Source organism: Callorhinchus milii, unplaced genomic scaffold (assembly GCF_018977255.1).
Source record: "Callorhinchus milii isolate IMCB2004 unplaced genomic scaffold, IMCB_Cmil_1.0 Scaffold11, whole genome shotgun sequence".
In the NCBI taxonomy this organism is placed as follows: domain Eukaryota; kingdom Metazoa; phylum Chordata; class Chondrichthyes; order Chimaeriformes; family Callorhinchidae; genus Callorhinchus; species Callorhinchus milii.
The window spans coordinates 7,835,963-7,850,547 of NW_024704752.1; the positions used below are offsets into that span (position 1 = coordinate 7,835,963).

The window sequence follows — 14,585 nt, forward strand, 5'->3', positions numbered from 1 at the left end:
TTGAGAGAAGAAAAATGACTGTCCAGTTCAGTGACACTCTGAAAAGGTAATTTTGAGCTCCATGTATAATCAGCTTGACAGACCATAATACCCTTTCACCTCATGTTTCAAAAGGGGTCTGGATGCAAATGAGAATAAATTTACCAAGTTGTTTTTTTAAAAATGCAGTTCCACATTAATGCCAAATTTATTTTTTTGTCAGCCAGGAATCTGACATGCATGGAAATCCTTGCCCTGTTCGAGAATCTCCACTTCCAGCTGTTGGAACTCATAAAAGCAGATTGGGGCTGGAAGGGGAAATTTGGTAAACTTAATGTTACTTGTCCATCTAGAATCACTCTACCCATTAGGGTACATGATAATTGGAAACTGAATGGAAATAGTGGTTACATTGGAATCTAACACAAATAACTTATAGAAATGTGGATTCATTTTAAATGGGTCTGTAATTCAATGTCTTTAATGTAATCCATACTAAAGAGGAGCACATGCCCTCAGTGATAAATCTAATTGTGGTTAGTTCCATTGGGTTTGAATTTCTTACAGTGTGCCGGAATGTTTAGTTTACAAGAGATCTTCAGCACTGTCCCTGACCTCTGCAACTAATTTCAAATGTAGTCCTGAGTAATGGACTGAATCTCTTTGTTGGCTTTGGGAGACCCAAGTAAAATGGGTTTGGTCAGTTCTAACCCAGTTCTTAGTAAGTATAAAACTTCATATTTCAGCACAACTTGACGGTCTTTAACCTTCTCCCCTGAATTTTCTCCACTCTGAAAGCAGCGAGTGACCAGAGTTCAAGTATTGCTCCGAGGGCATTATCAGCCATTTTGTATCTCACTCAAGTTGTTGGTCTTCATATGTGAACCTAGACTGTGATTATTGGCAGGCTCTTTATGAGCAGCTACTTGGGAGAATAATAATAATAATCCTTGCATTTGATACAGCGCCTTATGTCACTGAGACGTCTCAAAGCGCTTCACAGGATATGTTGTAAAGTGCAGTGACTACATTTTGTGGGCGAAACGCAAAGAAAGAAGGGAAGGAGGAAGGAAAGGAAGAGGGTGTAATCACAACTAAGCCAGTTTAATTATTCCCCTAACATCCTGTGTTCTCCACCAATAAATGTTGATATACAATGGTATAGAATTATATTGTAGTTTGAATTTAAGCCAATGTGCTTGTATGTTGTGCCTTATGTTAATTGTGTGATAATCTTGTAATTCCCAAGAATTGTTTCCATCACTGTTCGAGTTTGGAAAGGCAAAATCTATATTTGTGGGTGTCTTTTCCTAAAGGCTATGACGTATAGTAGGACTGTTCTGCAGATCTGAAACCAACATTCCCCCTTCTGCAATTTACAGTGAGAGAAAATCCTGGTTGTTTAATTTCCCACCCTAGCCTGAGGACACTGTATTGTAATGCTCCCACAAGTGTTTAGCTGAGATCAGCTAATTTAGCACAGACCATGGATTGAACCTGAGACTTCCTGATTTGTATGGCTTAGTAGAGTGCCACGTGGTGCATTTATCCACTTTACCATCAAGGGATCCGTTGTGTGTGTTTATAGTGTTGTCTATTACCTTCTACCCGACTAGATTAATGCTTTTCTCAGCATAACCTTTTTGAGTACCTCTTTCTGACTGGCTTGGAAGTTTGCCACACGAGTCCAGTGAGCCACAGTGTATCCATGGTGATGCATTGTGCCATTGTTCAAATTCCTACAAAATGTAATGCGAGAGTTTTTATAGCATTTTTCACAATAATCTTAGGCAGTTTGACGCTTACGTGGGAGAAGGAATTTGGCTCTATTTTCAAGTGGTTTATACAGTTCAAGAGCAGTGCTCACATGTACACACTTGGTGTGCTAAGCAATGAACGTTATTTCCAATTTAAACAATCCTTCCATTATTGTTCATCTCATTTGTTAAAGCACTTTGTGCTGTTAAAACACTTTACTCCTTCATAGCAAATTGCTGGCATGTCGCGTAAGAAGAGTTGTCAACAGTTGGCCCTCTGTTTTACTCCACTTCTATTAAAACCCAACTCAGTCTGAATAACCAGTAGTGTCAATTCGATTGTTCTAATGATGTAAGCGGGAAACCTTGTCCACTTGCACTGCAGTTGAGTGAAGAGGGACAGAGCTCCACACGTATATAGCACACTGATTATCAGTCAGTGTGAATCGAATGATAGTGATAGACTTTATTTTTAATAAAATCTTTTCTCCTGAGAACACAGACTCATTCTTAGATTATGGTTTTACAGATCACAATAGCTCACTTGTTTTTAAATAAAACAACGTTTTCATAAGTAAGCTAAGAGAGAGTGTTGGCAGACTGCTTGACCATAATAAAACAAATAATGTTTGCATTTGATATTGCAACTTAAACAATAGGAAAATGTCTCACAATGAGAAAATGGCTCAGAATACTTCACAGGATTTACTGAAGAGTGCAGTGAGTGTATATTTAGAGGGATTAGCCAATTTGCACATAGCAATGTCCCACAAACAGCCATGATGTGAATGACCAATTTTATCTTGGGGCTTGTTGGTCAAGACATGGGGAGAAACTCTTCTCTTTTTGAATAGTGCCATGGGCTCTTTATTGTTGATCTGATCTCACAAACCTATTTCTGACCAATTTTCCATACACATGAACTTGAACAGCAGTGGCCCAGCTGATTGTTTTTCTTCCCAAGGCCATTGGAGACTGAGGATAATTGCAGCACCCAAACTGCTGCCTTGAGATCAGTTAACTAGGGATTAAACTTTGGCTCTTCTTGCTCTTTGTGGATCAGTTTTATACTACATAGTGGCATCAACTGAGCATTGAAGGAGGCTGTATTAAAAGTTTTAAAATACAGGCAATGCATTGTTTGAAATATGCTGTAGCGCTTCCATTGGTCTCAGTCCTGACACTAAATTACTGAATTGGCAGCATCATATCATACTTTATGTTGGCAGTAGTACAATGCATAAATCATGGTTGCCAGCACCAAATCTGCATTATAATTGGGTGTTCAATCTTCTCGTTATTTACAATGTATTTCTGTTTTGAACCAGGGCATGATTCTCACTGTGGCAAATTGCTAGAACTGTGCTTGAGGCTGGAGAAACAATCATGTTTGAATCAGAATGTTTCTGTCAATTTAGTTCAAATTAATTTTGCTTCAAAAATATTTCCTTTTATGCTGGCCTTTCTCCCCTCCCTGAATATTATGTTGGCATATTTCTCCACCAACAAAGGACATGTCCTTAAGCTTGAAAGAGGCTCAGTGAATGCTGCTTGAAGTCACCAATTTTTAAAATAAATGTTGTCTTTGTCTGTGCACATGCCTCTTTCCCACTGTATGTCTCTCACTTGTTCTCTTTCTTGCTTGCTGGCATGTTTACAATCTCTGTCTCGCTGAGAAGAGAAGAGATTTCACTGTGCAAAGAATTGCAGGATTGAACTCACTATTAGTGTTGCAAATATTTGTAAAACCAGAGCTTCTTATAAGCATACAAGCCACAGGGACATTTGTAAATGTGGCATTGTGGAGATTGAAGGATTTGCTATATAACCTTAAAGGTGTAGAATAACATTAACCTGGGTGGATTGTGTGTTTTTTCACATCTTCAGGATCCTTTATGAAATTTAGTTTCTTTTTATTAAATAAAATCTTTCAAAAGAGCCATCAGTCAGTGTTTATGGTATAAATGTCCCATTGGAAAAAGGCAAGAGACAACATTTCTCACAGCAGTCATTACAGATTAATCCACTAACTTCATTGCACCTTTGGGAAATAAGCCACTCACTGTCGCAAATCCAGTGTGCCAGACAGTAATAAAAAGACCTGCAGCATAGACTGTTTATCTGATCTTTGGAAGGTAGTAGCTGATGTTAAATAGAGTCCACTTACTCATTTCTGTCTTTCCTCCGCACCACATAGGGAAATATTGGCTAGCAAGAATAAGATTAAGAAAAATACAACTTGTTAGTAACAGTGAAACTGCAAATAACCTGTACAATAAATTATATAAGGAAGAAAAGTTTGGAGTTCATCTGTACTTGGATTTTGTATATCGAAGTAATCTTATAGCTGTTTAACTTCTGGTAAGCACTCAGACACTACCCTGCGTGAAGGACGCTATTATAAGTGCAAGTTGTTGTTGTACTGTAACGTCTCTTGCATTTATTCCTACCTTTCCTCGGCAGATTTTACTATGTTGTGCCAATTTACAGTAATTCCTTTCCAGGAAGTCTTCAGTTTAACTAAATGCTCTTTTATAGAATCAGCATTTTTTTCAGTTTACTTTATTGATGTCAGCTCAGTTGAAGGGGAACCAGAGTTTCTCTGCAAGTGTAGAGAATGTAACTGGGTTACAAAGATAAATGTCAATCACCTGCACATAGTGCTCTCTCATATTAACAAGCTGATAATTTAACTAGTCTTTTACCTTTTTACTTCCAAAGGAGTCTAAAGTATTAATAACAAAGTTTTAAATCACAAGATTAACAACTAGGCACTGATATTTTGTTCGATAATAAGGAGCATTATAACTATTGTAGTTCATTCCTAAGTATCCATTATTCTCCACATGAATCTGTATAAATTCCTCAAGTTGATTGCAGCCTATAAGACACTCCCTATTACATTGTGCTTTCATATTTGCACTAAAAAGAAAAGTAATAGTGAATTATTTGTTATCCTAAGCAAACTATTATTAACTAAATTATGGTAAGACTTGTTTTACTTTCTTTGGGTGACTGAGCCAAGCTGGCACCTGCTTCTGGTGTCAACTTGTTTTGGTTGGACGTACTCTTGCCCTTGGGTCAGAAGGTTGTGGGTACAAGCCAGATGTTGGAATTTTGAGCTCCAGGCTGACACCCCAATGAGTTTTAGGGGAACATTGCATTGTCAGAGGTGCCATCCTTCAGGACATTCAAAGATCTTGTTGTATGCAAAATGCATGATGTGTTTGTCCGCAAATACACAATCCCTACATTATATAACAATTCTCTGAAGAGAAGGTCAGACACGATCAAAAACCAGGGATTATTCTTTTACACTCGTGAATTTTCACATTTTACTAAAGGTGCTTGTTTAGTGGTCAATAGATTTTTCTGTCTGCTCCATTCCTTTCTCTCTTGTCTCCCTCTGGACTACTGTTCGTCTTTCAACTTCAGAAAGGATTTCAGTCATGCCAGTGATGCTGAAAATGCCCCCAGCATAGTTTCCTGACTGTGTCGTAGCAACTGGATTAGAGGGAGCGGAAGGCTTTCGGGGAAGGGGGTTTGTAACCTGAACCCGTCTGCTTTTCTTCCTAATGTGGAAATCATCTGAATTTCTGAGCAAATTAAGTTACAAAATGGTTATTTCTGCAGTATGTAATTTCTGTTCACAAACCGTATCAGGTCCTATTTTTTAGTTCATAGTGAATCAGACAATTATGCTCAAAGGATTGCGTTAAAATCATTGCTTTTTAAGCTGGGCTAAATATTTTGGGAAGTGTGTTACTCTTATAACGCATCCCTTCAACTTTTGTTTTAGAATTTCATTTAATTATGAAGTATGAGAAGGTTGTGACAGTTCCTGAGCATTCCAAATGAATGGATGCATTTTTGTTGAAATTGAAATTATATAACCACCCTTTAATCTTGAATACAATCAGGAAGGCTGAGTCTTTTTTTTAAAGTTTAATGTTGTGGGGATTGTTTAACTTATTTTGCTTCAACTCAAACTGTCTCACAGCAAAAATGAAAGAATTGCCCTGTGAAAGAGTGTTACAGCTCCATTATCTCACTGCCTGGGATTATATGCTAGCCTTGAATATCAAAAAAATGGCAATTGCATGTGAATTGTACTTGATAGAAAAAGGTGAAATGGAAAGGCCATGGAAAGTGTGCGTGCATTTCATCCTTCCTATGAACTCTGAACAACTTGCCCTTCAGCTCCATTTGAAATTCTATTTTATCGTGTAGGCTTTTTGTTTCACTGTAACAGATCACAGTGCTATGTGATGTTTAAAGAGAAATATCTGCTGTTTAGTGGCTTAGTTTAAGTACTATTTTAAATAGGAACCTGTCTGTTTTAATCTTTTAAATTTTTGCTTTTCGAAGATGTTCTGTGCTTTTGTATGGCAGTGACATTATAAACGTTCTGCAATCTGACCTGTTATTGGACTGCTTTTTTTGTATTTAGACCATCCTGCTCTGAATAGTGCCTCGGTTTTGCTTTTGATAAATAGTTTAGCTTAGACTCAAAACTGAAGATGACAGGACCTAATAGATGAATAACAGCCTGCAGCAAAACCAGTACTGTGGCAGGTTACAGGTATATATGATACAAACCTCAAACAGATAAAGGGTTTTCCACTGCATTGCTGTACATTTACTAACCCTTTGGATTATATTGTGCTGCTATTAGTTAGCTGCTGAATTTATTTGCCTTGTTCTAGAGGGCATTGTTAATTGAATAGCTTTTGTTTAAACAAGTGGACGCACTTGACTTGCCTTGAAGGGAAAAGCGCAAACCACGATGGCCTCTGGAAGGACGTCAATGCAAATGGTGTAGTTATGGAATATTGTTCTGAAATTGCCTGATCTTTCATCAAATGGTTAGTCACATGCAGGTTCGATAGCCGCAGCAGTACTGTACTTTTGAACAGCCTGGTAGCAGATCCAGAGCCACACACCATGACAAAGCATGGTACAGACATGTCAGAAGGAATATACAGCAATACTATGCTTTCCCAGAGTTGGTGGTTACAGATTAGTTCCCAAACATGTCTAAACTGTGTACCCTCATAAATGGTGATGCTCCAGGATGCACACAAGTTCTTCCAGTCATTATTGTAATTGCCTTTGTCGAGAATTTAGTGCTAAAGATTGCAACAGAGAGAAAAGGATCAATAATCGCAACTTTGCTGGAGGGTTTTGGGAGGTCAATTTGTTCCTCCCCTCCTGAAGACAATGACTCTGCTGGGTTATGTTCCACAACAAATTGTACCCACCTTTCTTGATCTGTGAATTTAGTGTCAGAAGGCAATTGAACTCTGGAGAAAATCAGAGCCAAGATGTTGTCATCCATTGATCATTTGTGCACTCTCCAGGAGGGTGATCAGCAATTGCAGTGATCAGAAGTTGATGATGGATATTTTTTTCTCTCGTTTAGCCCAAAGACACAGAAACCAATTGTCATGCCCTAACTGCTGTCTAGGCTGAGATAAAATGTGAAAGCAAGGTTTAATGAGTAAGTCATTGCACTGCAAGAGGAATGGAAGTCCGTGCACTGGTGGAGTTCACAAGTTTATAAATGTAGAGGGGGGTCATTGTTAACGTAGTTGGTAGGGTTGAAGAGCATAGAAGGGTCAGTAACATGGAGAGTTGGAGAGGGAACAGAACACTGGGAAACACCTGAGTTAGAGAATGAATCAACTACAGCACAGAGCAATTTAAGGAATATACAAAGCTGTGAACAAACTTGGGCAGAAGGGCACAAGAAGATATCTTGTTAGGAAGGGCACAGTGCCAGACTCTGCCAAATGCTTTGGAGATGTCTAAGATGATAAAAAATGAATGAAAGTATTTCAAGAGTAGAGTTAAAGAGTGTGCCTTTTGAAGCGTAAGTACTGTATTCTCCCCAGACTAGCCTTCCTTTTCAAAATTATGAGCAAGTCAGTTATACCAATAGTTCTGACGACTCTTTGTGAATAACATGTTTTTTTTCCAGTAATATTTTGTAGAACTGCTGCTTCGGAATAACGTTTTCAAAAGCTGGGATGATTAGTCTAGGTCACAGTAGCTTATATTTTTCTTAAAACAATTTTTTTGAATCATAAAATTTCTATTCCACAAGTCAAAAATGTTGAGGGTTTGCGTCCCAACAATATGTAGAAGTCCAGAATGAAAACAAACATTTTCATACTGGTTATGCACGTGGTACAGTTGAAGTAACTACTGTATTATTAGGATGACTTGACCCTTAAAATGTAAAATTTTGAATATCGACTTCTGAAAGGAATGCAATGACTTGTTCCAAAGATGTAAGGTAGATTGAGTTGTGTTTTGGTTGATTGCATTCCCTTGCTTTGGCCTGTGACACAGTAATCACTAGGCTACCTTAACTCTGAACAGATGTAACTGACTAGATGACAGCAGCCAGCATAGTGTGAGAATTATTGTTTTATCGGGGTCCATGGTGACTGGGAACTACACATCGTGGAGCATTCAATGCTAATGAGTCATGAAGGAGTACAGGATCTTTCCAAAAATCTAGTGCCCAACCTCACAGTTTCTCACTTCCAATGACCAAAACTGTGGTGGTTAACATGCAGTAAAGTGCTGACAGCTACTGGGGGGTTTGCTTTCATCTCTTTGACTTGCACAAAGGGTCTCCGAATCTATAGTTGTGTGGATGAATAGAGTTTAACCCCAGTTGTCAAGTTTCATCTCTGTGGAAAAAACTGATGCTTCTTTGTGACCGTCAGGAGTAGGCTGTAATCTCCTAACTGTGTTACTTTTTCTTAACTCTATTTGTGCTTCTCAATCTAGTTAATAGGGCACTTTACTATTCCTGCGTTTTCACTAAAAACGTTCTTGTAAATGTTTAACTTTTACGTTCTGAAGTAGTGGAACTTATCTAATGAGTGGAGTCATAAGATTGTCATTAAACATAAGGTATTATTAATGTTTTCTTTAAAGAAAATGTGTGCCTGCTAATAATTTGGCCCTGATACCAAAATAATACTGCAGTATTGTACAGTGGTGACTCAATGGATACTGCTCTGCTCCTGTTCCTCCTGAATTTGTATTTAATGCCATCTGTTCAAGCATCCTTTTCCTCAACCATCATTTTCAAAATAATTTAAAGGAAAACCTTAATCAAAACTGCTTGGGGGGGCATGGGAGTTTTGTTCTGCCTCCATGTATTCATTTTTTTAAGTTTTATGTCATGCATTGCAAAAATAGTTGCTGCAGTTAAGTATAAAGTTATCAGTTACCCATGGAGATGGTAAATACACTGATTTGGCCAGTACTCAGAAATCGCATCTGATCGTCACTTAATTCTCTTTCCTTCCTGAGTGCTATAATTATGTGTAATTAGGTAGATCATTGAAATGACACAAGCAAATTGGCTGCTGAATAGCTATTAATCCCGGTTAAACTCCGTCATCCTACTGTCATTTATAGTGTAGAGACACTTTCGAAAACAGCTCTGCACATTTTGAATCCCCCCCGCCCCACTCCCCCTGCTGATAAACCTGGCCCATTTATAGTGGAGGAGAGAAATTGGAGGCTGGTAACTGCCACCAGCCCAGCTGCTTTCTGCCCTTTCAGAGCTTCTTGCATGTGAAGCCGTTTTAGAAACACTTGATAATGCTGTGAATTCTTATACCAAGCAAAATCAAATCTAACCTAGAGCAAATTCAAGAAATCCATCAAAATAATTTCTCTTATGCTCTCCGAAGTGGATGCAAAGGCAACACAGGATAAATAATCCTTGAATTTTGATATAGTGAATAATTACAACAATGTGCTTTACAAAGTATTCTTTAAAATGTAGTGACTATTTCTACATGAATGCTGCAGTTAATTTGTGCAGACCAATGTTCCACAAACAGCCAGTTTGTTACTGGGGTGATTGTTTCCTGTACACAGGAAGAATCTCTCTTCTCTTTTCGATTACTGTTATTTTTCACCTCAATGAGCAGGTGGAACCTCAGTTAAAATACATCCGAAGCATGAAACCTCAGCCTTGTATTGAAGTATCAGTCTAGTTAATGAGCTTGAGGTGCAACCATGAAACTTGGATCTGCAACCTTCTGCCTTAGGCAATAGAGTGCTACCAACAAAACCAAGCTGAAGTGCAACAATGGAATGAATGGCCTTGGTCCCTTTCAGCGTAAAATTAAGCAGTGCAATTTCAACATGTTTGTAGTGAGCATGAGCCCCACAAAACAGAACAGTGTACAGTTTGGTAGTAATTTGGCAACTTGCTCAGGATGGTGACTGGTACAGGAGTGCACAATTTGGTTTAGACAAGGATAATTTTCTGAAATTGGGGTTAAAGGAAAGTGAGATTTGTCTTCTGTTGATTGCGCAAAATAGCAATCTTTCTTGCTTTGTTTCATAATGGGATTTTGAACTAAAAAAAGTAATGAAAAGATCACTCTTTTTAGCAATCAGTGCATGGTTGACCCCATTGTCAACACATGGAGAACTGGCCCTTGACTTGGGTGTCCTTCACAAGGCTGAATGCCAAAATTACAAAAGTGTCGCATTTCCCAAAATTGACCTTGATGAGTACAAGTGTTTTCTTGATAAAGTTGACAAATGAATCTAACAACCAATTGGGAGCTACATAATGGTTTCATGTAAAATAACTCCACTTTGAGAGGACCTTTTGGTTTGCTTCTTTCTTAAAATAAGGAGTCATTCTTCAAATATCTTTTCAAATGCTTGCAATTTAATGTCAACCCCATTATATCATTGATCCCAGCAAGTTGCCAGATGAACAGAACATTCATTATTTGTTAATGCAGTATTCACAGTTGCAGCAGGCTGAATAAGTAATAAAAAGCAAACATAATGGGTTAAGTCCATGTACAGCACCTGCTGATTTTTGGGTGGACTGTACTCAGTATATAGCTTTTTAATTCAACCCTTCTGCATTTTTGTGGCATCTTTTTCTGTTCAGTGTAATGATTGAGGATTTTGTACAGCCGAGCAAATTGGCTTTCTATTCAAATGCATTCTGTGAGAAATACTTGAGAGATATTGGAGTGGCAGTTGTGGTACATAGATGGTGTATGAACCAAACAGGTGTGGTGTTTGTGTTGTTTTTATTTGTATGTGTTTATTTGTTTGTTTGTGTATGTTTGTTTTTATTTGTATGTATTTGTGTATGTGTTTGTTTATGGCGTCTGTGTGTGATTGGGTTGTGTTAGGGTGTGTATGCGATTAGTGTAAGAAATGATTGTGCATTTGCTGTGCACTATGTACAAGGCACTGTTTAACATTCTGAGTCGTAATCAATTGTTTTGATGAATTGCGTTCCAACTTAGCTACCTTTTTTCATCTTTCTGAGTATTCATTTATCAAACAAACTCAAATGAACAGTTCATGTGTGTGATTTAAGTACAGTGGAATGTTAGTTTATATCTCAGGAATATGACAACTCACTGTCGAAACTGCTTTTCAGTCTGTTTCTTATTTTTATTTGAAACAGATTTTTGACCAAAATCACTGATGGAGGCAAAATAAGCCCTTGATAGGGAATTTCCTCCATATTTGCTGTAGTAGAGTGTGGTTTGGATTATATCCCTTTTAGTCCCCTCAAAATGTCCTAGAATCAAGTTTTTTCAAAACAAAGTTGGTTTTATGAGGTGACATGCTTCACACTTACCTCCTGCTTGAGACGTTTGTGTCTATTTTGGGAAAACAGATGTGCACTGGGTTGTGTGTGAGCTCACAAGGCCTTGTAACTATTTTTAAAAATGACTTTGCTATTAGAACAGCATTTTTTCCTGGTGAGGTCCTTGTGTTAATAAGTATGGAATGTTCAACAGGCAAGATAGAAGTGTTTCCACCTTATTCATGATGTGTTTTCTCTTGTGAAGAGCAGACAAGTCCAATGTGTATCTGTATATGCATAAAATGACTATAATGTATGTTTATTCTGTCATTTTGAGAAAATCCTGATTTGTTTTTTTTCTTTACATTCCTGTTTCAGAATGATGACTCCCTCCCTATCCCTTGGCAAGCCTTGCATGGACTTAATGAGTACCCAGGCTTTGAATCCTCTGTACAGTTACAACCAGGACCTCACTCCCTTTCATGCAACTGATGGTACGACACATCAAGATCACTCCGGTTTGCTGTAAGAAACCTCAGGACTTAGTTGTTTGACTGGACTGCATGTTCACACGCTTGTGTGAGTGTGTGTGTGTGTGTGTGTGTATGTGTGGATGTGTGTGGGGCACACAGCGTGCACTTGTGACATGCACTGCAGAAAATCTGCTTCTTCCCCCTTCCTGGCAATCCTCATCAGCACATTCTACTTCAGACTTCAACTGTCTCAGTAAACGGATATTAAAACACTGTGAGCAATGCAAACTCAGAGATACCTAACCTGGACTGTAACACACACATACAATGAGTATGTTACATTAATCTTGACTTTCACTTGCTGCTGAAAATATTAAGGATTTTCGCTGTAAATTATTAAATATAGAAATTGATTTTTAAAAAGTTGCTAATGTTTGGAAAATACAAAATAATATTTAACATTTTCAGTTCCTTTATATCGTTACGTTTTTTGAACTGATTTTTTTTAACTCACATCCATTATTGATGTGTCTGGAGGTAACCTTTCTGCTTTGTTCTAAACAGGCAAATTTTGCTTAAAACTTGTGAATATGCGCAATAAGAATAGATTACGATCCTATTCTTGGATGCAAGCTGTTGTTTATAAATAGCATAATCTTGAAGTTAGGCCTTGGTGTACAGTCCCATTCACTGATACCGTTACAGTACCTGTAACATAATCCTGCTGTTTGTTCAGTTGTTTCCACAATAATTTTATACTCTTGTATTTTATGTGAGATGATATATTACAGTCAGGAGATGATGACTTTACTGTACATGGTACTTAATGAACATCAGTGGAACTTGAATCCATAGTTTAAAAAAAATCAAATTCAGTCTTCCTTTATGTATATAATGTAAATGGGCATTGTATACAGACAAGACCTGCCCTGGATTAGACAATGTGGTGTTTGTAAATTCTGGAAGCTTTTTTTCTTTTCCTCCCCCTGTAAGTAATAAACTAGGAAATGATTAAATTTTCCATGTTGTATTTGATTAACTGCTTGTCTATTTTCTAAGATCTGCCTAAAGCAGCTGAAAGCACATCACAAGAAGCCTCATTCATAAATTTGCTGGAAGTTACAGAGACACAAGTGGAAGCATGTTCAAATTCTGTTGATGTTAGGTGTTAATCTGCATGGAGACACAAGTCTGTGAAATTTACACTACGTAGTGGGTGAAAGGGAATATGCAGGAGTGAGGCTGCAGAGGGAACAAAGAGTAAGGATTGTACTGTACAATATTCGGGTTTGAAGCAGGAAGAACTGCACTTTTTTGGAAAGCCTGCTGCAGAACATGAACAATTTGTGCAACCACAATTTGCATTTATATAACACCCTTCTCATGGGATAGCTTCTCAGAGCACTACACTGCAAGAATTGGCCTTTATATGGGAGGAGGAGAGGGGTTATTACAAATATTCCAATTTTTAATCCTGTTATCCAACTCTGTGTCAGTGTTTTTGAATTTCCCAAGGCCAGTTACATAACTGGATAAAGCTTCCTTTATTCTACCCAACATTAGGGTAACTTATTATATTACAATGCATTATTCCATCAGGGAAATATTGCAGAAGTTACAGAATTTGGGGGAAATTTACTTATTTCATTAAAATACATACCACATACCGTAGATTTTTTACCATAAAACCCCTTCAAGTTAATGCCATCAAGTCGTGGTCTGTCCCCTTGATTTGACTTGAAGAATGTGGAATTTCATTCCCTGTGCTATCTCTACCCATTCTAATAGCGTATAAACACTGTTGTTAGGACCAACATTACCGAACAGATTTAAGATGGTGCTGGTGGAAGCTGTATCCGGTAAGTAAAGTCACAAATTAACCCGGGACTAATTTCAGAGTTTATGATTTTCTAAGGGGGACATGTGCCTTCACTGCAAAGACATAAGCATTATTTTTTTCTGCCTCTGCAGCAATTATAGCAGTGATAGTTACACAGTGGCAGCATCTCAGGTGTCACTAGATGGAAGCGAGACATGGATTAGCACAGGCAACTACAGAGGATGATGCAGAGAGGAGGCACACAGCGATACACCGCCACATGTATTAGCTACTTGGTCCCGAGGGAAGAAGGTACCAGTGACCTCATAGGTTCAGAAGGCAAAGGAGATATTGGCTGGCTCAGTCGGCAGTACCTTTGCTTCTGAATCAGAAGCCCTCAATCGGGACTTTGAACTCCGTCTAGGAGGACACTCAAATGTAGCTCTGGGGGTGTGCTGCATTGTTGGAGCATGTCAGTTTAACAGTTTATCTAAAGAAATTGGATGAAATGTTAAACCGATGTTCCGTCTGCCTATTCAGGTGAATGGTAAAGATCCTGCGACACTATTTGAAAAGAGTGTTTCTGCCAGTGCCCTGGCCAGCAATCTCCCAACTAAAATTAGACATTCATTTTATTTCAGTTGTTTGTCGGTGCGCAAATTGGTTGCTGTGTTTGCCTACAAAATATACAGTACCAGGACTTTATAGCAAATTCTATGAAGCACTTTGAGATGCCTCCAGACGTGAAAGGGACTATATTGAATGCAGGATTCTTATGACAGGAGGAATGTGTATGCAAGCTGCCTAAAAACAACATGGTGGAGATGGTAGTCGTCATAAGCGCGGCCTTGCAGCCTAGATGTTGAGCCACGACAGCGCTATATGTGGCCTTGAAAGTAGCAGTCGTTCTCAATTTCTACACAACCCACTTCCAAAATCCAGGGGGAGACTTG

At 38.3% G+C, this 14,585-nt stretch overlaps 1 protein-coding gene across 1 annotated transcript in view; it reads left to right on the forward strand.

Moving 5' to 3' along the window:
- Positions 1-12,841, forward strand: part of irs1 (insulin receptor substrate 1) — a 42,219-nt gene extending 29,378 nt beyond the window's left edge. The window contains 1 exon segment of the mRNA XM_007896405.2: positions 11,719-12,841. Coding sequence (XP_007894596.2) covers positions 11,719-11,723 — 5 coding nt within the window. The 3' untranslated portion in view covers positions 11,724-12,841.
- The last annotated feature ends 1,744 nt before the right edge of the window (positions 12,842-14,585 follow it).